The following is a 26,358-nucleotide window of genomic DNA, read 5'->3' as shown; positions in this document are numbered from 1 at the left end:
GTCTATTTTAAGTTAAAAAATATTTAATATAATTGGATAAAAACACTGATGGTGACAGCTTTACATGGCTCATTCCATACATTCCATAATGTAAAAGGGCAAAACATTACTAGGAAAGAAATGAGTAGTTGGGTTTGTAACAGATTTATTGACCACATAAAAGCAATTAATACGAGATGACAAACATTTAACTCAAATTATTACAAAACTTTTAGGAGATACCTGGGTCAAACCTCTCTGATGCGTCCTGCTAACAAAAAGAAATCATGTATCTTTTTAAATCCATAAGAAGTTCAAAGTCAACATTGATATTGTATAGCTATCAGTGCTATTCTAGTAACCTAGAAATTTACTATAAATAGCTTTATCTTTTGCTAATCATTCTTACTATGATTTTATTTTATTTAACAGTGAGTGAAGAGGCATAATCATTTTTTAACCACGGGGTAAAACAGTACTATAAATTAACCGGCGTGCTAAGCTTGACATTTTGTGTTTAAAAGATGGAATATATTTAATTGAATATATTTCATGAGGACTTGGGTATGTTTCTAAGCCCAAAATGTGTTTATGAAGTTTTGTGAGAGAATATGTGTATGCCTTGACTCACTCTGGCTTGCTTTTAAAATGGAATAAATTTGGCACTAAATGGAACAAATGAAGACAAGCAAAACTAGGTGAGACTAAGCTGCTTCATCGGAGTTGCCTGTCTTGACTTACACTTCATACTATGTCTTCGTTCTTGACTGAACAGAAACAAGTAGACCTACCTACATAGCACTTCTATGATGTATGAAAATAGAATCTAGAGCTAAGATGAGACTGCTTCACTGACGAGCCAATCCCCACTCTGCCATAATCATAGTTACACATGTAAAATTCATTCAAGAATTTGTATTTTCACCAAATGCTTATGATTTTTCAAGTTTTCTCACTAGGTATGTCTTGGTTAAGTGGCCAGCTAAAATATGGTCTTTGAATTAAGTAAGGAAATTCATATAAAATAAACATCTATTTTATAGCGATCTTACTTTACTTGAAATTTCCTTAAAAACAAAACAAAACAAAACACCAAACTAAACCTTTGTAACCAAACTCTTGGAACAAAGCACTGGTGGCCATATTTTTGAGTCTCCAATAAATCTTGAAGTCCATTCACTTTTCATGTTTCAAGTGTTTCTTCATTTGCTCCACAAGTATCAACAACACAAATTAAACAACTTGTTACTGGAAAAGCTCGGACTTTGGAGTTGGCAACCCATTTGTCTGTCTCAGTATTATATTCAAGGATGTGTCCTAATCGACCCACACCTTGAAAACCCGCCAAGACATAGACTATAGAGCCAACTGCTGCACACTTCACTGTTACACCCTTCCATGGCATTGGTGAGACCATCTTCCATTCGTTTAATTTAATATCATAATATTCCACGTTGTCCAGGCCACCTTCAAAAGAATAAAATTACATGAACGACTATATGAACAATTCTAAGATCTCTTAAAGTATTATTTTTTTGCATTTTCCCAACATTTTATTGCGAACATTTTCAAACATGCAGAACAGTTAAGAATCTTACAATGAATGCCCAGAAATCTACCACCTATTCTTATTTTTACTTTAACATAATACAAATTTAACTTAATTTTTACTTGTTGGTTTAGAATCCTAAATATTTATATTTATTTTGCAAAATTAAAAATGTTCTGTTCTGGAAAAGTAAATCAGTGGATTCTCCTGATTAACTTTGATTATAATTATTCAAATTATCCTTCTGGCATTTATCAATTTACCAATGGCGAGAGACAGGAAAAGGGAAAGAAGGTATTTCTTTGTTATATATTTAAGTAATGCTAAAAGGTACTAAAATCAGGTCTGTGGACTATAGATTCAGTCCAGATTCTCCATAAGATTTTTTATTATAAATTATTTAAGAAAGTAAAAAGTCAAACTTACTTATTTAAAAAATAGTAATATTGATATTTTCATGCAAATTTTAAAAATGTTTAGGAAATTATGCCATGCAGGGTCTGTATACAAATCTTAAAAGTTGTATTTAAAGTTTTTTCTTTTTTTAATTCCAATGTTTCTGTTACTCAATAAGTTCTTTGGTTATTATGATACTACTACCCAGGAAATGTGTGAGGTGGACATTACCTACATTTCATGGACAGCAATGTTAAATACACTGCAATGTCTCATAAAATAGTTCCCAGAAACTATAAAAATAAGTATAATAATGTGTGTGATAAATGCTTGTATTTAGATTTTAAGAAATGTTTACAAAATTTAAGAGAAGGAGGTCTCAGCAAATTCACTGGGAAAGTTAAACAGTGAATTAATATCACATACCCAAGCCATTCTGACCACCTACAGCAAATATCTTGTCTTTTACAAATACCAGTCCATGATTCTTCCTGGCCTCAATCATTGGACACAGCTCAGTCCATCTGAAAATAAAAGAAAGTTTTTAGAGTACTTGTTCACAGGAGGTAAAGTACTCACACTAATTTATAAGAAAGGTTTGTTATCCCAATTAAAGTGGTCATTTACCACTCACCTATGTGTTCACACACAAACACACACACCTGAGAGGCTAGAAAACAAAAGTCTAACATGGTTTTGAGGAATTTATTTAAAGGTCAGGTAAATGGGGATTTTACTCCTTTCAACTTCGATAGAATGTGAGAAATAGAGACTATCTGGAGACTGCTAACACGTCTTTGGAGGAAATCCAATCCCTGTAGTTCACAATAATTTGTTAAAATGGTAACAAAAAGAAAAAAGGGAAGGTATTTAAGTATAAAATACTAATATTGTCACACATGGTTTTAATTAATATTTATGTATGAGTAAAATACAAATTTAACACTGGCTCTAGCAATCAGCAAATGAGTAGTATCTGTTACTATTCACATGTCCACCTTCAAATGTACACTCGAATTTTAGGCAGCTCTAGTAACAAAAGTACTGTCACTGTGACTAATACCTTATTAGCATGTTATTTTGTTCACAGCCACTACTATATGTAATGAGACTGAGAATATAAATGTGGACACAAGTGTTGAAGAATACTAAATCATAGCTAACAGCCTCATACACACAACTGTTACTTTTTTCTATGAGACTCAATCCCTTCTTTTGCATATAATCCAATATACCCAATTGACATTTCTGACTGTGAAGGGAGTACTGGCACACAGGCTTGTTTGTGTCTCAACAGCTAACATATCAAAAGTCTCCAAGCAAAAACAAACAGGAAATTGGACATAAGTGTAACTCTTTAATATGATTATTTATATCTCTTATTTAAAAAGTTTTTTTCTTTAATGTTTATTTATTTTTGAGAGAGAGAGAGCACACGAGCAGGGGAGGGACAGAGAGAGGGAGTCACAGAATTCAAAGCAGGCTCCAGGCTCTGAGCTGTAGGCATAGAGCCCGACGCGGGGCTCGAACTCACAAACCGTGAGATCATGACCTGAGCCGAAGTTGGACACTTAACCAACTTACCCGCCCAGGCACCCCTATCTCTTCTTTTAAAAGTTAAATTTATAATTTTTTCAAAATAATTAGGACATAATGATTAACTGAAATATTAGCAACTGTTTTGTTGCCTTATATCTATAAATTTTGTTTGTTTTAAAAGATATTTGAAAGTCACCACTCTCATTTTCAGAGCACTCTGTAAGGTGAGGTGGGCAACACTGGTCCTTTTTTTTTTTTTTTTTTTTTCTCAGGGTAAATACACATGCTCGCCCATGCTGCTCTTTTCCAGCAAACAGCTCAGACATGGGAGCCACACTGGACCTCCACTGCCTTTCCACGCAGTGAGCTTCATATGGTGAGCTGTCAAAATGCAATAAACATAGTATTTGACTTGGAAAAATTCAAAATATATACCCCTTTCTTCTCCACATATGTCCGTGATATAAAGTAAGAGTATATTTGTATGTATGGTGGGTGGTCTGATGCTAATGATGGTTTGACTTACGATGTTTTGACTTTATGATAATGCAAAAGTGAAACACATACAGTAGAAACTGTGCTTCACATTTTGAATTCTGATCTTTTCCTGGGCCAGCTGTATGATACTCTCTCGTGATGCTGGCCAGCAGCAGTGAGCCACAGCTCCCAGTCAGCCAGATGATCACGAGGGTGAACAACTGATACACTTAGGACCATCCTGTACTTGTACAGCCATTCCGCTTTTCACATCCAGTATTCAATATATCACATGACCTATTCAACACATTATAAAATAGTTTTTGTGTTAACTGATTTTGCCCAACTGCAGGCTACTGTAAGTGTTTTGAGCATGTTTAAGGTAGGCTAGGCTAAGCTATGATGTCCAGGTTAGGTGGAGTAAGTGCATTTGCAAGGTAACAATATTTTCAACTTACATTGGGTTTATCAGGATGTAACCCCACTGTAAGTAGAGGAAGATCTTTGTAGCTAAGTCTCCTGAAGGTTTAGAGTAGGAAGTTTCCCAAAATACATTTTCTTCTTCCTGTAATTTCATATGTGGAGTATGTACTGTGTCCATGCTCTCCCCAACCTGAACTTTAGTGTTTAGAAGCTTTTCTTAAAGTCTGACTGCATAAACTGTGTCATGTTGTTTCCACAGGCTTCATTTCTTAGCTTCCAATTAAACCAGTTACAAAACACTTAAAAAAGGAAATCACTGTAGCATATAACTTTTCATTTTGGGATGTGAATCATTATAGTCACACTAGCTTTTCACTTAGGGTAAAGTTAAGGGCATTGAAGAGAATGTAGAGAATTCAGGTTTCATACATAAGCTCAATATATACAAAAGAAGTGCTAAGTTGTGTAAGTTTTAAAATATTCCCCTAAATTGAATGTATTGATCCAGTTTTAAAAAATATTGAGGTTGTAGGTGCGCCTGGATGGCTCAGTCGGTTGGGTGTCTGACTTCGGCTCGGGTTATGATCTCATAGTTCGTGCATTCGAGCCCCGCACTGGGCTCTGTGCTGACAGCTCGGAGCCTGGAGCCTGCTTTGGATTCAGTCTCCTTCTCTCTCTCTCTACCCCTCCCCAACTTGTGCTCTGTCACTCTCTGTCTCTCAAAAATAAGTAAGTAAGTAAATAAATAAATAATAATAATAATAATAATAATAATAAAATATTGAGGTTGCAGAGGTGCCCGGGTGGCTCAGTCAGTTAAGCATCCAACTCTGGATTTCAGCTCAGGTCATGCATGATCTGATGGTGTGTGAGACTGAGCCCCATGTAGAGTTCTGCACCGGCCTGCTTGGGATTCTCTCTCTCTCTGCCCTTCCCCAGCTACTGCTCTTGCTCTCTATCTCTCAAAAATAAATAACTTTAAAAAAAAATACTGAGGGGCAGAATTCCTTTATACTTCTTCCCTGCTGCTATGAATAAGAATATACTAATTTACACTGACAGTGCCTGAATAAAGATCTCAAAATTTAGAATCCTGGTGTTTATCTGGTATGGGTTCTACTTTAAGAGATTTTTTTAGAAATGAAAAAAATAATTAGGCAGCAGGATGAATGAGACCACAGTTTTCCAACTAATATGCAGTACTAGTTTTTGAGCATAAAATTTCTCAGAGGCAAAGCAGAGGTATCTCAGGGATACAGGAGGGAAGAGAGTTGGCATACACCCCCCTCCCGTAATTTGGAACAAGATGGGGTGAATAGCTCAACTGACAGATGATGGGATGAGATAAGGGGTATCCCCAGTGTGTTCTGGCAAGTACAAAGGTATATTTTGAAAAACACTAAGGAATAGTAAATTTGATGATCTCTGAGAGATTTTCTAGTCTCAACACTTCAGCAAAGGTAAGTTTCAAGATAAGTTGCTTTCAATTCTATTACTAGCACTGGTAACCAGCTGGGCAAAAAAAAATGAGAAAAGAACAACTGTAACTGCAGCTTTGTTTGGGGAAGGAATTACTCATTTTAAATCCATTAAAAATGGGTGGAAGTATAAGTAAATAATGGTACATGGCTAATCACATTTTATAATTAAATTATTACTTTTCACTAAAAAAAAAAAAAAAAAAAAATAGCTGGAGTAGAAGACTTCTATGTTTTATAAGCTGGCAACATTTCCTAAATGTAAAACTTGAACGTAAGACTTATGGTGCAGTTCTTTGGCATAATGTTTAAGTTGAACATATTTACCTAATAATTGGTTCTGGTAAAGGAAGAACAATGCTTTCAAATCAGTAAGTTACTTGTCTTATCAAATCTCTTTGGCTGTTTCTGAGTATCAAAAAAAGGTCTGACTTGGATATTACCCGTGGTCATTTCCTTATTAGTTTAATGGCATTTTACTTACCCACGCCCCCTACTGTTCAGTAATTTGCACATTAGCTTTGTCTTTGTCTACACTGAACAGGTTCCATCATTAATTATAAGGTTAGAAAAGCTGCCTGACCATTTATTTCCTTAGCATTTTGTCTTTAAAAAAGCAGTTACTTACTTCCTGGATTTAAGAATAATCTTACTGGAAAAATCTGTATCTACCCATACAAACTCAGAATTAAGACATTATACCTAGGGGTACAATTTATTAATGATACAAACCAATCAATATATGATATTCCCAATTAAAGGCAAATTTACTACTGATCATAAATTTTTCCCTCTCCTTCCCTACATTTCCTGACCTCAAACAAAAGTATTTTATGACTTTGATGAATCAAGTCATACTTGTTCCATTCACAGCATTTGCTGCACAAACAACAGAAAGAGAGCAGCTCCCACAGGGTATATAAGGTCAAGCCATTTCTTAAAGCATAGAGGAGTGGTCCAGGCCATGAATGTCCCAAACCTAGCACATTCCCAAGCGTATGCACATTCTTGATATGAGAACTAAATTCTTCTGTTGGGCTCCTTTGCCTTTTGCCATCTTCTTCCTCTGAGCTTACATACAATTAACTGAAAGAAGACTTTTTTTTTTGTTTGTTTATACAGTGTAGTTTTAATGAGTTATGCATAAGGTTATTCCCACACACTTCTACACATAAGTTTACAAACCCTTATATCTAAAGAACGATGTTACTTAAAAGATGAATTATACCCAGTGTGATTTCAATGACTTAAGAACAGGTCTGTTCTTGCATGATTTTAAAATAGGACTTTTAAACTGATACATACGTTTCTGTGGCAGGATCATAAACCTCACAGGAATTCAGCACGCGCCCAGAAACATTGTTCCCTAAACTTCCACCACAAACATAGATCAGGCCGTTGGCTTCCACCATCCCGTGGCTGCAGCGCTGAGTCAACATGCTGGGCTTTGTGTGCCAGCTTTCAGTTCTTGTATCATAGCACTCAAATAAATACAGCGCTGAGTTTCCTGTAAAAGAAAAGGCCCAACCAGACTTAGCTTAGTGTGTGTGTGGGCTTGGAGTGAGCTGATTGTAGAAGTAAGTCACTAGTTACTGGAGGGAGGAATTTACAGTTGTAGAGTCTTTTCTAAACTTAATTAACAATAACAGCAAAATGTAGGAATAGCTTAAGAAAAAGCTAACCCTGTTTGTATAGACCTTAGAAAATATTTAAAAAAAAAAAAAAAGGATCTGCTGAAGATACTTATTTATTGGTAATTAATTTAGGAAAAGATTGGTTTGAATTCAGAAGAAAAATTAAATAAATAACACTATGTATGTCTTCAAGCCCAGTTATGCATGATGGGAATTATCCAAACTTCAAATGTTTATAGAGGAGAAAACCATAGTTATTTATAGATGATAAATCCATACCTTAAACTCTGAAAACTATGATCTGATAATATTCTAAGGATTATAATTTAACATTCTGTAATAGTCACTGCACCATTAACAAAACTATTCTTCCTGACTACTCTTAGTGGTTGTGTGAGTAAGCCCTGAAGTCATGCTGGGCCATTCTGAAGTATATTCTCAAGGTACTACTGCATGACTCTGGTGTAATTTGATTATACGTTTTAATAGCAAAACATATATTCATCCTGTTTTGCAACTTCTGCAAGTTATAGGGGCTCAATAGAGAATTTTAGAAATAATACTAATGAAGAAACAGGTGCTTTTTTCCTTCCGAAGAAAAACATTAAAATTTAACCAAATGATTTCTCATCTCCCACTCTTCTGGACTTTGCTAATGCTTAACAACACCCTTATAATTCTCAACCACAACCAAGGTCTACAGAAGGCAAAATTCAGGGAATAACAAATGGAAGAAGCAACCGTCCTGATTAACATTAACTTCTTTTTAACTTTTAGAACATTTTCTTTTTTTTTTTTTTAATTTTTTTTTTTAAACGTTTATTTATTTTTGAGACAGAGAGAGACAGAGCATGAACGAGGGAGGGTCAGAGAGAGGGAGACACAGAATCTGAAGCAGGCTCCAGGCTCTGAGCTGTCAGCGCAGAGCCCGACGCGGGGCTCAAACTCACGGACCGCAAGATCATGACCTGAGCCGAAGTCGGCCGCTTAACCGACTGAGCCACCCAGGCGCCCCTTGAACATTTTCAATTTGATAGATTCAATTGGTTGATATTAAGGGGAAATACAGAGTATGTGGCAGATATAAGAAATTACTATTTAAGTAAAAAACTCAGTAATTGCTGAAGAAGTAAACTTACATATTATACTTTCTATAAAAAGTGTATCTATAGAACAGTTACTTTCTATTATCTTTAGTATTTATTGTGTTTGAAATATGTCTTCATAGACATTCTATGAAGAATGCTTTTAAAGGGGGAAAAGAAAAAAAAGGAAAAAAAAGAAAGGGGGGAAAGGTCACTTCTTAAGTCACATTTTAAAAATCTTTAATTTTTCTGGGTTTCTTGGGTGTCACGAGGATGAGTGTCCAACTCTTGATTTTGGCTCAGGTTGTGATCGAGCCCTGCATGGGGTCCCATGCTGACAGCACGGAGCCTGCTTGGGATTCTTTCTCTCCCTTTCTCTCGGACCCGCCCCAGTGTTTGCTCATGCTCCCTCTCTTTCAAAATAAACTTAAAAAAAACTTTAAATTTTCTAATATTTTAGAATCTAAATATTTTTGACCTCTAGTGGGGGAGTAAAAACATCAAACAGATAAATATGCTGACCAAAAGTAAAACATTCTCTGGCCTAATATAAAAATTATCAAAGAAAATAAAGACTTAATTAACATTTAAATTCTGTACCTTAGGTTTACTTGGTCTTCCTGGTTTTCTTTATAAACCCATTATTTAGCTAAAGAAATTATCTGAAAAGGTGAAAGCATGTAAATGCTATTATATATCCAGTCTGCGCCTAGAATATTCATTTAGAAAAACTACTCATTTAGAAAAAGATCACTCCTGATGCTAACAAATTATCCATTAAAGAGAAATGTGTTTTACACCCAAGCCCATATGCTGTTCTAAAAAGGCAATATAGATTTTAAAAGCAAGAATGTAGTAAAGGGATCTTAAAGAGTCTATGAGTGAGCCACACTCTGAAATCGTTAAAGCAAATATTATGTATCTTAAAGCAATTTACATAGAACTAAAATCTAGACGGCATGAGAGAAAAATGGGACAGTTAACGTAACTCAGGAAGCTGAAGTTCTTGTAAAATTAACGAAGTAAGGTAAACCTTCAGGGAAATGGGCTGTACAATGTGACAGATGTGTATGTAAGTTATGTGAAAAAGACCATACCAGTTGTTTATATAAATATGAAAAGCCAAGAAACTTTACCAAGATACTTGGTAAAACACTTTTTGCAAACAAAGATACCGAGTAAGTCCTTACCGACTTCGGAACCTCCAGATGTATAAATTTTGCCTTCTGCAGCACAGGCAGCAAGGCTGTCTCGAGGTGTCGGAGGGCCCAGTTTGGAATACCAGCTATCCTTCACGACATTGTAGCAATCCATTCGTTTTATGGGGAAAAGCTGAGAGCCCCCCAAAATGTACACTACGTTGTCCCAAAACACACATGCTGCATCCCTTCGTTTTTCAAAGGGGCAGCGGATGTCTGTCCAGCTATAATCCTGTAACAGGAAAAAAATGGTCAGTAATGCAAAACTTATCAGATGATAAGATGATCTTATCTTATTGATCAGATGAGGCATTGATCTGATGAGGCAAATTGATACAGATGAGGCAAAGACATAGTTGAGAAAATACAAAATATGTTTGTTAATTTACTAGAGTACATATCACAATGTTTGGCTTGAGATATTCTCTAACTTAATCTTGTGTGATTTCTTCAGAATGTCGGTTAGGTGGGGGCAGAGGGCGAGAGGAAGATAGTGGCTGCTTTGGGTGTTTTCTGGCTCCAGATTAAACTGTCACACATTTGAATGCATCCCTACCACCAGTCTCCTATTCCTTCTGTTACTAAGCATAATAATACAAGAAAATTCTAAAATAAGTGAAGTACTTTTGTTACTTAGAAAAAGGCCTATTTCAAATGTAACTCTAGCCATCCCTTCCCTGCCAGATACACTGAGAGATGTAAATAATCATTGGCTAACATGAAGTTTAAGGTGCTGTGATCTTCCTGACATCTAAGGCGAGAAGGTATTTTGTGGACTTCTGTAATATTAACTTAAAAATATTCAGTTGAGCCAGTTTATTCAGATGGACTCTTAAAGCTGTGATATTTACTATGGAATACTTGAAGAATCTGTTCAACTAGGCTGGAAGCTCACTTTTTTCTTCCCAGTGATTAAAAATGAGCACATAATCAGTACTTCACAATAAGGGTGGTTCACAGCACCATTTAGTTTCCTCACTATGTCTGATACATCCAAGGATACCTTTTTCTGTGTAAATGTATGGGGATTCTCCCAAAGCTACAGCATCTTTGATTCCACCCCCCCCCCTTTTTTTTTTGAACAAGGAAGCTATAGTGTTTCTGCTGCTTTCTGAAAATGTCTAAAAATAATTTGGGACTGGCAGAAATCCAAACAATTCCTGCTGTCACTGAGCAAAGCAGTGTGTGTGTGATTATTAACGCTCAGTGCCCTTTGGGAAAATCTGATGGATATCTGTCACACTAGCGCCCACTGTTTTAGGCATTCATCAGATTAGATCAAAGCATCATACAACACCAGGAAGTCTCAGGAAAAAGAGCCCCTTATGCAGAGCACCTTGACTCCTTGTGATGATGAACATTTTGCTCTTTAGGTGACGAGAAAAACAAGAGACTTTTTATTTTTTAATACAAATTCTCTTTTTCTTTTAATGTTTATTTTTATTTTTGAGAGAGAGAGAGAGAGAGAGAGGAAAAGGGCGACAGAAGATCTGAAGCAGGCTCAGTACTGAGTGCAGAGCCTGATGTGGGGCCTGAACTCACAAACCGTGAGATCATGACCTGAGCTGAAGGCAGATGCTTAACTGACTGAGCCACCCAGGCACCCCTAGAAAAACAAGAGTCTTAATCCTTGCTTTATTCTTAATTTGGGATCCCCCTCGGTTACTCAGTGGTATACCTATGGCAGGCATACAAAACTATAGGATAAATATAACATTTTCCCAAAGTTTGTTTTGCTCAATGGACACTGAAAAATGGGAAAATTATTTTAAAAATTTGTTTTCTTAGAGTTGCATACCACAGAATGAAAAAAAATTAAGAAAGTAATGACCATACTCTACAGGGAATGATCCCTCAAAAGTAAACTAATGACTCTCTTACATATTCTGCAAATCTACTCATAATTCCCACCTGACCAACTTTATAAGTAGAGAACTTCAGTTTCATTAATAAGATACATTGTTAATTCACTGAATCTCAAGTCTTGCCACTTTTACACCCAATTTATTTGATATTATTAGAAAGCAATATGGGAATTTTCCCATAATTTCTAAAGATATTCTCAAGAACATTATCTTTTCCTGCTCTTCCTTTATTTCAGGATGAGAAAGTGGGTGATAGATCCTTTTAAATGATCTCTAAGACCCGCTACTCTTCAAATTAAAAATAACTGCCCATGTATGAGCTGGGATTAAACACATAAACAAAATACTTTTTCTTTTAGCTAAATGAGTTTGAACATTTAGACGCTAGGATATGAAGTTCCAAAAACAAAACAAAACAAAACAAATAACTCCCAAGAGTTTGATAATAGAATAGTTCTAACTTTTGATACTACCCAAGGGTTTGAGTAAGGAATAAATGAGTTCTCATATGTACCTGTCACATAGGGCTTAGGCTTCAGATTTAAGAATTAAAATAAATTGTGCTCTTAGAACTATAAGCTCAAGGGGAAAATGATTATCCAGTGTGTGTGCACACATGTGTGACCAGGAATAGATAGGCACATGCACATGCTTGTATCTACTTGCAATTTGGGCCCTGATTTCTTTAGAAATCCTCAAATTTTTAAATCTTTTTCAATTCTCCAAATACTGTCATTGGTCAATGTACATTGTAGACGCTAAGCTTGATAAATACTAACTACATATAATATTCTTACCTAAGAGTTCATCTTCAAGGCAGATAGATGAAATAACCTTTGCAAGATTTTTACCTAGGATGTAAATCCGACTTCATTTCAGCTAAAATTTAATGTTTTATATTTTAGCTCATTAAATACACCTGTCAGGTATACACAGGTATGCACCTGTGCTTGAAAATACCTGGCTTTGGTTGTATCCATGTTTGAGGGAAGGGAGCTTTTTTACTCACATGTACGTATGGTAGATCTCACTCCCATCTACTAACTCCCCCCATCTACACTTCATCCAAAACAATACTAAGAAGGTGATTTGATGTTTGCCCTTTAATAACTTGTTATACTGCCTAGGAGATAATGTGTGCAGTTGAGAGAGCAAGCAGAGAGGGTAAAAATATAGATTAGAAGTCTGACTTAAAGCCTCTGTGAGTAGGAATGCCAGGTCTTATCCTAGCAATAGGACCATTCCCAACCTGGGGTCTGCAGATAGAGGAAGGGTTGCTTATTGGCTCTGAGCTCCTAGGCTACAGGTCAAGTTAGACACGCAGCTTTCCTGTAAGTCCAGACACATACATAGCACTAGAGTTACATTGTATATGTGTGGGCATGAACTGTTACTCTAAAAACAATGTAACTCAGTTAAGTTTTATTGAGTATCAATTTCATGCACGTTTCTGTGCCTGACTGCTGATATGAAAATGGGATAACTGGAAAGCCTGGAAAAGACACAGGTAGAAGGAAGTTTTGACACATCACTCATTTATGCATCACACACATATACACCCGTGTATAAAGTCCTGTCTTCCTTTGTCCTTAGCCTTTCTTGTCTCTGCTGTGATATATACCACATTCAAGATTTTTTTCAAGCTCAAGGCTTCTTTCCTTTTTGTAGGCTTCCCTGTCTTTTTCTGAATCCCCACCACACTTAAGTCTGGGCTTGATGACTGAGCACTCCATTACATCGTGTCCTGTATGATTTTCCAGCAGTGGTGTGGTACTACAGTGAAATGCTTCTTGAGGTGAGGGGCTGTAATCGCCTCTCTAAATCTCTCAAGGCAAAAATATCAGCTTGCTGTTTTCCTTGAGAGTAAGGACTGATTTTATACAATCTGCATTTTGAAAACACATGAATCTTCAAAAAATAAAGACACCACACACAGATATTTTAACAATCAAGACAAGGGAAATCCAAAATAAAAGAAATACTTTTTATTTTTAAGACTTGAGAATTTTATTTTGGATCATTTTGAGAGGAAACCAAGCAAACATAGGAAAGATGGGGTCTTAGAAAAAAAGGAAAACAAAATTAACAAAACGGCAAAAAAAATTAAATAAATAAAAGGAAAAAAACCCTTAAGATTTCTTGCAGAAACTTCAAGGAGTCAATCTAATCTGAGTTGACAATGTACAAATTGTAAGCACTTTCTGTAAAGCCATTATCTGACTTATTTCAAGCACTTCCTCTTCCAGGAGCTATGCTGAAATATCTTAAAACATTTTATTTAATTTCCTCAATAACTCCATGAGGAATAAGCTTATTTTAGAGATGATGATATCTTAGAGAGTTAAGTACCATGTCAAGATCACAGCGTTAGAAAGTAGTGAATCCAAGATTTAAGTCCCAATCTGTCAAGACTCCAAAGCTGTGCTCTTAACTCCTACGCTGCCCTGCTCTCTAAAAATCTTCTTATAGGGCCTCCTAGAAAGAACACTGGACTGGGAGTGGAATAATCTGGGTTCTTCTTATTCCTGTTGTATTTCTAGCTAAGTCACTCTGGGCATTTGACTTGACATCAAAGGACCTGAACCACCCTCATCTACCAATCAAGATGCTGGCGAGAGGGCCACTGAGGTCCTCATGCACAGTCTCCATATCTTATCACTTAGAAAAATAATAATTGAGCACTAAAACCACAGCCTCTCTGAAAACAGTGATATCCCCCATGTCTTTGTATGGTATTTGGCCGAAGGCTTAGCGTACTGATGGGAATGTTTTTATTGGGAAATAGGCCAGATTTGTGGGAATGTCTTTCAGCTGAACCACCTTCATTTTTGACTTTCTAAAGGTCAAAGACTGTAGATGCTGCACGGGGCTCCTAGTCCAATGAGTCAGTTCCTCATTGTAGTGATGTCTTTAAACTATACTGACTCCAGTGTGCATCTTGTCACTCTAGTCCCTGGGCCTCTGGTGGCTACACTACTGAGGTACAGGAAACCTATGACCCACCAACAAACAGTAGCTGATGTTAGGAACCAAGCTTTTATCTACTTTTTTGGTAAACTGAAAGAGTTTCCATCTTTATCCTTAGCTAGAACAATTCTTCTCCTAGGAATTTACTCTCCAGAAAAAATTGGGACAGTGTAAACTTGGCATATACAAGATGTTTCACTGCAGGGGTATTTTAACAGGGAAAAATGCGAATTAGGCCAAATGTGCATGAAGAAGATAAGCATTAAACAAATTATGGTATATCCTTAGCTTCAGATAAATTATGTTATATCCCTATGATGGAACACTCTGTAGCCCTTTGAAAGGATGGTATTTTCACTGACATGAAAATACTTCCACAATATAAATGCCGAAAGAGTAAAAAATAGTTTTTACAAGATAGCGTGTACAGTATGATCTTATATATGTAAAATGAGAGGACTGGAATGATATTCACTAACTTCTGAGAACTGTCTTTTGATACTGGGAATGCTTTGGCTTTCTCCTTTATATCTTGCTATATTTGAATTTTCTACATGTGTTTATTTAAACAGAAAAAGTAGGGGCACCTGCGTGGCTCAGTCGGTCAAGCGTCCGACTTTGGCTCAGTTTATGACCTCGTGGTCCATGGGTTCATGCCCCATGTCGGGCTCTGTGCTGACAGCCTGGAGCCTGCTTGGGAGCCTGTGTCTCCGTCTCTCTCTGCCCCTCCCTCGCACTCTGTCTTTCTCTCAAAAATAAACATTAAAAACAAACAAACAGAAAAAGTAAATACATCAATCAGGCAAATGGTAGCAAAAGTATGGTACAAGGGAAACAACTTCTCAGAGCAGATGTTTATAATAGTGCTAATGTTTTAACACAAAGGTGGAAGTAAAATTAATTTCAGGTTTTAAGAACTGAAACACATAAATAGCTACTATACTATGAGGCTGAGTTTCAACTACAGGACAGATCAGAAGCAGTCTTTCTGCCTTCCTTCCAAACAGCACACTTACCAGGGCACTCTGGTTTTCAGAAGCAAACATTTGATCATGCCAAGTAATTTCTCAGGCCATACCCATTTTGAAATACACTATTTTCAACAGGGTCACACAAATATTGCTGAGAACATATTAACCTTCCAAACTCCAGAAAGGGATTTAAATAATCAGCCATTAGGAGAAAACGCTCTGGTAATTTAAGTTCTTCAAGAAATACAGCATTGTAGTTAGGAAGAAAGGGCTTCCACAGTGGGGGCTGGGTGGGGGTGGGGGGGGTGGGGCACGGCTGTGCTGTAGTAAACTGTGAGATAAATAAGGAACAACAAGCATGTAAGTGGCCATTTCTCAGCTGTTAATGATTGTTAAAATTAGCAAGGAGCCTGAAGGAAGGGCAGAGACCTGATGAAAGGGAATTACTGATTAAGAATAACTGCTGCTGGGTGTCTGGGTGGCTCAGTAGGTTTAAGTGTCAGACTCAGTCTCAGCTCAGATCTTGATCTTGGGGGTCATGAGTTCAAGCCCCACATTGGGCTCCATCCTGGGCGTGGGACCGACTTTAAAACAAAAAACCTGCGGCTTTATAAAGTCACAAAATGTCTTCCCTTCAACTCTCAGATGAATACCATACCACCAGAAAACAAAACTCAAACCTGAATTACTCAGAAATTTAAATATGAAATGAAGCTCAATGCAAAAGTGGACCCTGAGAAGGATGTTAGGCTTTATAACAGCCCTTGTGCTTTGCGTGGAGAATCCATGAAGCGCCCCTATGCTAGCGCTCTGCCAGTTACTTCAACACAAGATCTGCCTTTACAGCCCTAACGCGGGATTGCAAATCTTGGCACAGGAAGGCACACTACGCTTTAAATGACTGTCTCAAATCTTGAAATGCAGTAACAGACTCATTTAATAAACTGTTCTCACTAGATGGGATGAACATCTGCTGTCTCAGATGGACAGAGTAGGGGAGATGCTGGACAAGGGCAGGCAAGAGGTTTGGAAGAGTTGGGGAAGGTGAAGAGACAAAGGAGATGAACAAAGGAAGATGAGAAGCCTTTTTATGTTTAAATATATGGAAGATGAAGAATCCTAAAGATGTGGCAGGGAGAAGCTGAGTGAGTGAAGGTCAAAGAAAAGATGGAGTCAAATGAACATAACTGATGCTCACACAAATGCTGAGAAGCTTTAAACTTTCTTAATAGACCAGAAAGCTGAAGTTTAGAAAGACTGATTTGCCTTAGTTCATATACCCTAAACTTGAAATGCTCTTTCTCCTAAAGAGGTGCTTTCATTTACAAAAACAAAACAAAAGTAACCAACCAACAGAACAAATAAAACAAAGAAAAAGAACCAAAAAAAAAAAAAAAAAAAAAAAAAAAAAAAGGCATCACAAAAGAAAAATGACCAATGGCCTAGTCCTTCAGTTCTTCCACCTACATCTAATTTCTTTTTTTAAAGCACAAAGTTAGATTCCATTCAGCTAAGTAATACTTTGGAAGCTCACATGAAAAATTTTAATAACCATACTTATCAAACCAAAAAGATGCAAACATACTTAGGATTCAATATATTCTTGTCTTTTCTCTTTCTTCCTATCCAAACTCTACCAGTAAGTTTCCCTCAAGAAAACCTCCATGAAGCTTCCATGGACAAATCCAACTCAGGTGGAGCTCTTCATATCAACAAGGCCAGTACTGTCCATCCCATATTGGGACTTTTGATTGGCTGTGTTCAGTGGCTTCCTCACTGACCTCAGCCTCTAACCGCTTCCTGCTTCTGGACATAGTCCATACGATATGTTCTGTTGTTTATAACCACTGAGGATAATTTTCTCTTAAAACCTGATCATCAATTTTCAAAGAAAATAATCACAGCAAACCTATTTGGACGTGATTTAATACTTCTAGGATGACAGATCTTACTGTGCCTCTGGGTCATCATATGAACAATTACCCAAATTAGCCAAGAGAAAATTCCAAGTGCCATGGTAGTGGTAATTTTTCTACTTCTCTGAGGATTACCCTCAACCTGACCCTTATCCCTGTAGTCCTGTGTTCATATGCCCACTACTCTCCGGCTCATTTCAGAATGGCTGGAGTCTTTAAAGCACCACCACACACAGATGCCATGTTTAGTTTTCTCATTCCTTCCCCCTTACACCCCTTAATCAAATACCTACTGCTCTATTACAGAAACAAAACAAAATAATAAAGCTACAGCTCTATTTCTGCTCTCTCCCAGACTTTTTTAGGGGATTGATCTGTTAATTTATGATAACTATGGCTTACAGAGAATGAGTCTGGTATCATCCCTCCTGTGGTTAGCTGTACTTCACTGGGGTTTCTTGCAGACGCAGTGACTAAACACAAAAAGAAACAGATCCCTGAAGGGTGACAGCAAGGGGCTGTCAGGTTGATTTTAGAATAAAACTACAAAATAGTGTGTGGTGGAGATGCTTGAAGAGAGAAGAACTGAGGCTCTCAATATTTTAGAAGACATTTTAGGAAGGAAGAGCACTCTCCTGAGAATTTACTTCAGAATGTACTCCAGTCTCTTCCATATGAATGTGAGTACCGCCTCTCTAACCAAACTGCATGCAAACAAGCTTACGGAACAGCTACTGTGCCCAAGCTGCAGAGGACCTTATTACCACTGGATGCCTATTATAACGACAACTAACGAAGCTGAAGGGATACCCAGGGTGACCCACACTTGCGTTCCAACAATGTCGGCCCCTGGGTACACAGCCAGGATCCAATCCACTTGGGATGACTGCTGCCCACTTTGGATATTTTGTTCCTATGGGCGCTCCTGATCCTTTGAGCAGTGCTCTTCCTTTTACCTCTGTGCACTGCTTCTACAGCACTCTTTTGCTGGTGGCAAACACAACTGATACACTCTCATACAAGCTTTGTTAATTTTTTATTTAAGTAATCTCTACATCCAATGTGGGGCTCAAACTCACAACCCTGAGATCAAGAGTTGCTCTTTGACAAAGGAGCCTACTCTTCTAGGTTCCCCATGTGCCTTATTAACTTTTTAATTTAAGATTTACACTTCTTCGTGTACATGTCTTTTAAAATAATATGCAATGTATAACTGCCCATTTCCACCCTGATCACAGAGTGGGACTGTCTCCTCAGTGACGGCCTGTTTAAGAGGTAAGGTGGCTACGATGCTGTGAGAAAAAGCACTGTGAAGCACACTGATACCTATAACAAACAGTATTTCCAGCAGGAAAATGTGTTCTGAGTGGAAGGTAACTTCATTTCTTTTGATTTAGGGCCCACCTATGTTTAAACCCAGTCCTATAAAACTGACAAAACTGCTTGTGAAGTGTTATATATAAAGTTATCTTGGTGTATTCATCCTTTCAAACTTGAGTGTCCACATTGGGCCAGACACTAAGCTCAGTGATGAATCTGTCAGAGTTCTGAATGAGAAAATGTACTCAGGGTAATCCTTCTGAACCTGATGGTTTCATATGACACGGCACCATACGGTTTTCTGCCTTTGTAATTTACAGGCTCTGGCCCTTACCTTGTTGGGTCTCAGTCCTTATTTGTTTTTGGCAGGGAATAGGCAGAATCCCTTTTTCTCTAGGACACGGTCTCCTATTTCTCTACTATACTGAAGTGGCAAGCCAAGACCTTTACCAAGTTCTAAGCCCTTAGAGCTCATCATTTTACCGGTAGTAACAGTCCATATAAAAACTGGTCAATTAAGTCAACTTTTATTTAGGCATTAATATCATAAGACATTCCCATCCTACAATTTGAGAATACCAGTACTAAAAGAGTAGAGCATGGTTACACATAAATAACTTTTTTAGTAATCACTAAGCACTTGAAAACTTTAAAAACAGGTACAGATGGGAGAAAGGAAGACTCAACAGACTTTATAAAAGGATCATAACAAGAATTACATCATTTCAATTCAATACAGCAACCCAAGACTCCTTTTTCTGTCAATACTCAGGAAAAAAAATAAGATTTTATCATTTTTCAGTCAGCAATTAATATATTTGCCTCTTCTCACCAGTGATATCCAAGGAATATCTAATGATAATAGTTTATAGGGATACCACCTTAATTCTAGACAATTCAATTAAGTAATAATACTGCTTAAATTGCCTCCTTTAAAGGAGATCAATTCAATGAAAATGATAATTTTTGGTGCATATAGCACACACACAAATGGGGCCCACTTGATGACCGTCAAATCTGAATTTCTGAATTCTAACTGATGAAAGGTTAAGTTCAATAAAATATAATTTCTGAATAGTACTTCTTATTAAGCAATCTACTTGAATACTGAAATAGTGTTCACTTTGGGAGATTCAAGATAAATAACAATAATTTATAATGAAATCAGCCTTCCCAATTATTTAAATATTAGATATAATAAAGACTAATCAACTTATATTAAAATATTATATACAAATAATAGTAATGGGTGAGTTTTTCAAGATAAAATTTTATAGCAAAAAGAAGGGAGGGCGTGATACTTCTAATAGAAACATTTAATAAACATTTAGTGGAATTCTAATGGTGTTACCTTCAGGGCATAAGAGAATTGATGGAATGAGTATAATTTTATTTCTGGTTATTTCCTTAATTATTTGAATTTTTCCATTGAAAGCCTAAAAATTTGTGGTTGCATACAGGGAAGAACATTAAGTATGTATCAGGCATTTATAAGAGCAAAGTAAGACAATGAATGAGAATTCTGGAGTTACAGTCTTACTTTCAGGCTTGTATAGAATATGTGTCTCTTTTTCACTGTCCAATAAAAAAAAAAAAATCAAGGAAAGGGTTAGAACTACACACCAAAAATAAAGTGCTGGGAGTCATTCCACATTTGCCACATTCTACAATGCTCAGCCTCGTAAATGAAATTAAGATCTCCTTGTCCCTCCATACATCAAAATAGCCACCTACTTTAATATAAAATATTTTCTACCAAAATGTAGTTTCATTTCCTTTTAAAGAAACTGAAGTATACTTAACACACAATGTTACATTAGTTTTAGGTGTGCAACATAGTGATTTGATAAGTCTATATGTTATGCTCTGCTCACCACAAGTATAGTTAGGGTTTTTTTGTTTTTGTTTTTTGCTTTTAACTGTAAAAATCAATACTGTAGTTAGGCTTTGGGTAACAAGAAGGGGTTATTATCAACACTTGAAAGCTGTGGTTCATAGAATTATAAACTCCTATGATTTCAATTTTTGCTTGGAAAAAAAAGATCATACTTGTAAGTTTCCTGCTCTTTATTCAAATGGATCCTGAAAAATTAAAAAACAATGAAACAGTGAAATGTCAAGAAGTCTTAACTTTACCTGGTGTGAAACAGATGGGTAGGTGTATCAATCACTTAAGCACAACACCATTGTGCTTACTGGATTGTACCACATAGGCCATGAAGCCTTGTTGTACCTGCCAGACACCAGTCTTCTGAGAAAGGAAGCCAGATGTCTTTAGTAAAGAAAATACAGCCTATATTCTGGAGATGGAAGAATGGGCCAGAGACGGATGGATGAGTTGAGACCAGACCAACAGGGACAGTCCAAACATGATGCTGTTTAACCAATCTAACCCAACCCTCCCTCCTTGGAGAGAGGTCTTCTTGCTATCTGGCAGTATATTTACTCATGGGTTGTGGTGTTAAATACTACAGTAAGAAGGAAAAGCCTTCTTTGGTAAGGCCTCTTTTTCTACCAAAACAGAGGAGGAACTGCTGCTTTGTAGAACTGCTGAGACTAATGCCTCTAATTGTTGCAGCAGGGTCATGTGTGGTCTTCTGACTGGACCAGATTGAAACTACTGCTAACACTTGGTATATAGCTAACACTCTGCTATGAGTATTTCTGTTACTGTCTATCCACACCATTCGATGGGATTTCTTTTCAGCTGGCAGGGAAAACAAAATCATTTCATGGTCTGACCTCAAGTCAAGAGAGGACTCTGTATGCTATAATCTCAGCTGCAGTACCCTTGGTCTATCTCACTTTACCAAAGGTTGTCACACCCTGGTTTCCTATATTGATGCCCATAATTCTGATCAGTTCTGGAGAACAGGAAGTGGTAAGACAAGTGCTTGACAGGACAGAAGCTTAGCCTAGAATATAGTCACTACAAAGTTCAAAGATGTGCACAGGTCTAGAGCTGGGTTGGCAAACTATGGCCTACAGATGGCAAAACTGGGCTGGCAAATCACTGCCTATTTTTGTAAATAAACAAGAACACACCCATGCCCATTTGTTCATGTAGTTTATGGCTGTTTTCCTGCTATAGCATCAGAGTTGACCAGTAATGACAGAGACTGTGTAGCCTACAAAACTGAAAATATTTATTATGAAGTCCTTTATAGACAAAGTTCATTAAGCTCTGATCTACAGCATGTTGGTATAGCTCCTTGGAAACGAAGGCTATAGCTTGCTGCCCCAAGTATCTCCTACATACTACAGATGGAACAGATCCTGTAACTGAGTGTCCCACTTGTATATGTTTATAGGGTAAACCAAAAAGCTGCCAGTTGCAAGTGAAAGCTAGAGCAGGAGACAACCTTCTAAGTAGGACAGGCTATAGTAGAATGGCTTGGCTGCTTAGGTTACTTTGTGATCCTGGGGCATCAATGTACTGACCAGTGTGCTGCTTATAGCTTGGGGCATGTTCCAGTATGATCACGGAGCATGCCCCTGGGATTCTGGAGCAAGGCCAACCCATTTTTTTCAGTACATAGCTCCTGGCTGGCCACTAGGTTGTGACAGACAGCAAATGTCTGACACCAAAGGAAACCAGGTTGACCATATCATTAACCTGTTTTGAACCATTTTACCTGATCTATCAAATCACAAATAGCATGCCTTTGACCAGTCATTTGGTTTGTAAACATAACCCTGCACTTACGGAGATCCCAAAGGCACAGAATACCCGAAAGGACGAATCACAACTCCTTCCTAGGAGGTCTTCTCCTTCGACCAGGGTTATGTCTTTGTGGAGGTGGTCCCTGATAAATCAGCTGATGAATTTGAAAGACCTGAGCTTGGATCATTTGTGATAGTACTAGTCAAGAGGGGACTGCTAAAGCATTTTAGTCCCTTCAAAAATGGTACTAAAGGACAATTCAGAAGAAACCTTCTGATTTGGCAGAATTTCAAGTAGTTCCTTTTATCTTCCATTATGCCCTTCAGGAGAGACAGGCTAAGATCAGTTTTTATCAATTCTGACAGTAGCTAATGGTTCACCCAGATGGATGCAGACCTGAAATAAGCAACAATGTAAGACTGTTGACAGAAAGATTCAAGGAAGGATAATGTAGATGGCCCTCTAGAAAGGACACAAACTTGCATCCCATATGAATTCTTAACAGAGCGCCCACCAGTAAAGTCTCTTAATAATTACATGGATAGGACTGCCATCTATACCTTCCCTTTTCAATCTGATGCTTGTGCTCAATGGGCTTATGAGTGACCACAAGGTCAATGACAGGGGCTACATATGCTAGCAGCTATGGAAGCTAACATACTTTCCCGCCCTAAGGCCAATGTGGCTATCCACTAGTCAGCTCCCACTTTGTCAGGAATATTGATCAATCCTAAGCCCTTGATTTGTTACCAAACCTTGCGGGAACCAGTTAGTTATCTAATACCAGGCTAACTGCACTGGGACCCCTCCACTGTTAAAGGGACAATGCTCTGCCCTCATTGGAACTAATACTTTGGACTTGGCTTGGACTTCACTCTCTCTTGTACACTTGACAACATCACCATATTACAAATGCTTTGTACATCACTACTACAGTATGACATAGACTGCCTCCAAAGAAACAAGTATCAGATAAGCATCCTGATGTCAAGAGGATGCTCTGGACTTATCAGGTATCTATCATCAACCAAAAATGGGCCAACAAAATAATAAAGAGACCATTATATGCTTAGATTCAACACCAGTTATGGGTACCACCTTGCAAGGTTGGGGTGTTATATTTTAGGACTGTGATATGTGCTCTGCCCCAGCAACACATTTAGTACTAACAGAATATGGTATTATCCCTTCCATAGCCAAAACATACAAGACTAAGAAACGAGGGGTAGAAATGTAAGTGGCCTTTCTCAAGGTTATAATTAATAGTCTATTAAAAATTGTATTTCTAGACCTATGACTCAGGCTCTGCTTGTCCAAATGGTATAACATGTACTGGAAAACACATTAAAATTGATAATTATTTCTACATAGTTAAAGGTAACTTTATCTGTTTTCTTTGTGATTTTCTAGGTTTTCAAATTTTCCAGAATGAGTATGTATTAATTTACACTAAAACATAATTACTAAAGTAAAAAAAAACAACAACAACAACCCACATACAGCTCCAGAACCATATTGTCATTGAAAATAGCACCTAAAGGAAACAAGGAGTCGTAATGAATGCAAGGGGTTAGTAACAAAATGAGATAAGATAGGAGAACTAGTTTTCCATTTTCTTTGGTACAGTGGTTACTACCCTGCATTCCAGAGCAATTACTGAAACATTTAAAATCTGAGTAGCCTCAATTTCTTTATTTGTTAAAGAAGACAACTGTGTATATCAAAAGATATGTGAAAGAACAACACAAACTGTAACTTCTCTAAACGTATGAGCTATTATTACTAGTGGCAGATGAGTGTTTATGTGCTCTGAGCTTTCAAAAACCAAAACAATAAAAATCAGTTACCTTTGGGTTAAAATATCTACAAGATTGTGGCTGGGAGCCTCCAAACAGGGCTATGCGGTAGTCATGTTTCTTTCTTCTGGGCCTTGTGCCTTCTACCAATTCCTCTCGATCCTCTGGAGACAGCAGATGATACCTCATTCCACCTGTGGAAAAACATATAGCAACTTTTCAAAAACTTTACGCACTTTGATGCTTTGAAAAGGAAATAACCAAATATAATAGTGCTTTTACTTCTGTAACTGTTTTTCTATTATCCTTTTAAAGCAGTTAAGGAAAGAGGGGGAAAAGGTAGGAAAATGTGTAAGGGTTGGAGTCCTCACCAATTTATTATTCTCAGCAATCACTATTAGGCTAAGAACGCCAAACCCACTTACTTTACACCAGGTAATTATCTGGCTCTTCAAGCAATAGTTGCCAAAATAATAGTTACTGAAATTCAGATCTCCTAATCTATCAGTTCTCAACCCTAACTGTACATTAGAATCACCTCGGAAATCTCTGAAACTACCACAGACGAATACAGTAAAAAACTCTGTTGGAGGGGCCCAGGCACAAGTATTGCCACTTAAAATGTAGTTCAAAGACCAACAGCTTTAGCATCTGGGAGCTTATTAGAAATAGTGAACCCCAGAACCTACTAGGCTTAGTGAATCAGAATCTACGTATTTAACAAAATCCCATGGTAATTCAGATACACACTTCGAGAAAGTAGATGCCTTAGATGATTTGAAAATGCAATGACAGTTCAGAATTATTGTGATCTAACCTGATCCTTTTCATTTAGCATTTCCTTCATTTTGTCAATGGCCATTTAACAATGAAAAACTTTTAAGGTATTATTTCAAACCAGCATGGGAAGGTGGGTTGCTCAATAAATCATGTTAGATAATGATATAAAGAAAAAAGTTATGGGGCGCCTGGGTGGCTCAGTCAATTAAGTGTCGGACTTCGGCTCAGGTCATGAGCTCACGGTTTGTGAGTTTGAGCCCCGTGTCGGGCTCTGTGCTGACAGCTCGGAGCCTGGAGCCTGCTTCAGATTCTGTCTCCTTCTCTCTGCCCCTCCCCCACTTGTGCTCGGTCTCTCAAAAATAAATAAATGTAAAAATTAAATAAATGTAAAAAAAAAAAAAAAAAAAGGAAAAAGTTATACCCCTACCTCATAATTTATTCTAAGTTCCAAATCAAAAGAATACCCGAATATGCAAAAAATCTCATAAATGTACTAAGAGAAAAATACAACAGTTTTCTTTTTTAAAAATAGGCCCCAAGTGGAAAAGCTAAGGCAGAAAACACAAAAGCCGTGAAAAAAAAAACAAACCAAAAAAACTGACTTAACTACATACAATTTTAAGTTAAATTGCTGCATGGCAGAAAGAAAAAAAACAAAACCAAAAGACAATGACAAACTAAGAAAATATTTATCAACAAAAGGGACAAATATTGAAAGATACCGTTAACAAGATAAAGACCAGTTACTAACAGAAAATTCCATTAAGTAACTGAACACAGTTCACAGAAAAAGAACTACTTAAATATACTAACTCTTAAACACACAAAAAGATGCTGAAGTGCTCTAATTAGAGAAATGCAAATTAAAACATACTTTTTCACTTATCAAATTGGCCAAGATCAAACTGTCTGGACACAGGTTAGAATATAGGTGTGGGAAAGCACATGCTGCCTTGTATACAGTGCTGGGGGGGGGGGGGGGGGTACGTGAACAGGTACTACTATTTGGAAGGCAATAGTGTGATCCACCGAAACTACAAATGCACACACTCTTTATAGTCAATGATTCTTCTTAATTCTTCCAGGAGTTTATCAACCTAAAGTTCAGTTAGGAAAGTGGTTAAAAATTACTGTATATCCATATAATGGAGTATTATTGTATGTGGCTGTTAAGAAAAATGAAAAAGGGAATATGTACCCATGGAATAATCTCCCAAAACTAACATGGAATAAAAAAAAGCAATATGTAGCAGAGTACACAGTGTGATACCATTTGTGTTTTAAAATGTACGTTTTATGCATATAGACACAGTTACATAA

At 37.1% G+C, this 26,358-nt stretch overlaps 1 protein-coding gene and 1 long non-coding RNA gene across 6 annotated transcripts in view; one reads left to right on the top strand and one right to left on the bottom strand.

Moving 5' to 3' along the window:
* LOC122208724 overlaps window positions 1-26,358 on the top strand; it is a 49,951-nt gene that overhangs the window by 6,593 nt on the left and 17,000 nt on the right. The gene's annotated exons all lie outside the window — the stretch shown is intronic.
* The window catches only part of KLHL7 (kelch like family member 7), a 68,933-nt gene continuing 42,580 nt past the window's right edge, over window positions 6-26,358 (bottom strand). For all 5 annotated transcript variants that reach the window (XM_042920102.1, XM_042920081.1, XM_042920122.1 and 2 more), the window contains 5 exons: window positions 24,310-24,452; window positions 9,751-9,991; window positions 7,147-7,348; window positions 2,351-2,448; window positions 6-1,446 (listed from right to left, as the gene is read on the bottom strand). In XM_042920102.1, coding sequence (XP_042776036.1) covers window positions 1,163-1,446; window positions 2,351-2,448; window positions 7,147-7,348; window positions 9,751-9,991; window positions 24,310-24,452 — 968 coding nt within the window. In that variant the 3' untranslated portion in view covers window positions 6-1,162. The remainder of the gene's footprint in view (window positions 1,447-2,350; window positions 2,449-7,146; window positions 7,349-9,750; window positions 9,992-24,309; window positions 24,453-26,358) is intronic.

This window comes from Panthera leo, chromosome A2 (genome assembly GCF_018350215.1).
Source record: "Panthera leo isolate Ple1 chromosome A2, P.leo_Ple1_pat1.1, whole genome shotgun sequence".
NCBI classification, from domain to species: Eukaryota; Metazoa; Chordata; class Mammalia; order Carnivora; family Felidae; genus Panthera; species Panthera leo.
The sequence above is the reverse complement of the archived record's forward strand: the minus strand, read 5'-3'. Positions and strand labels throughout refer to the sequence as shown.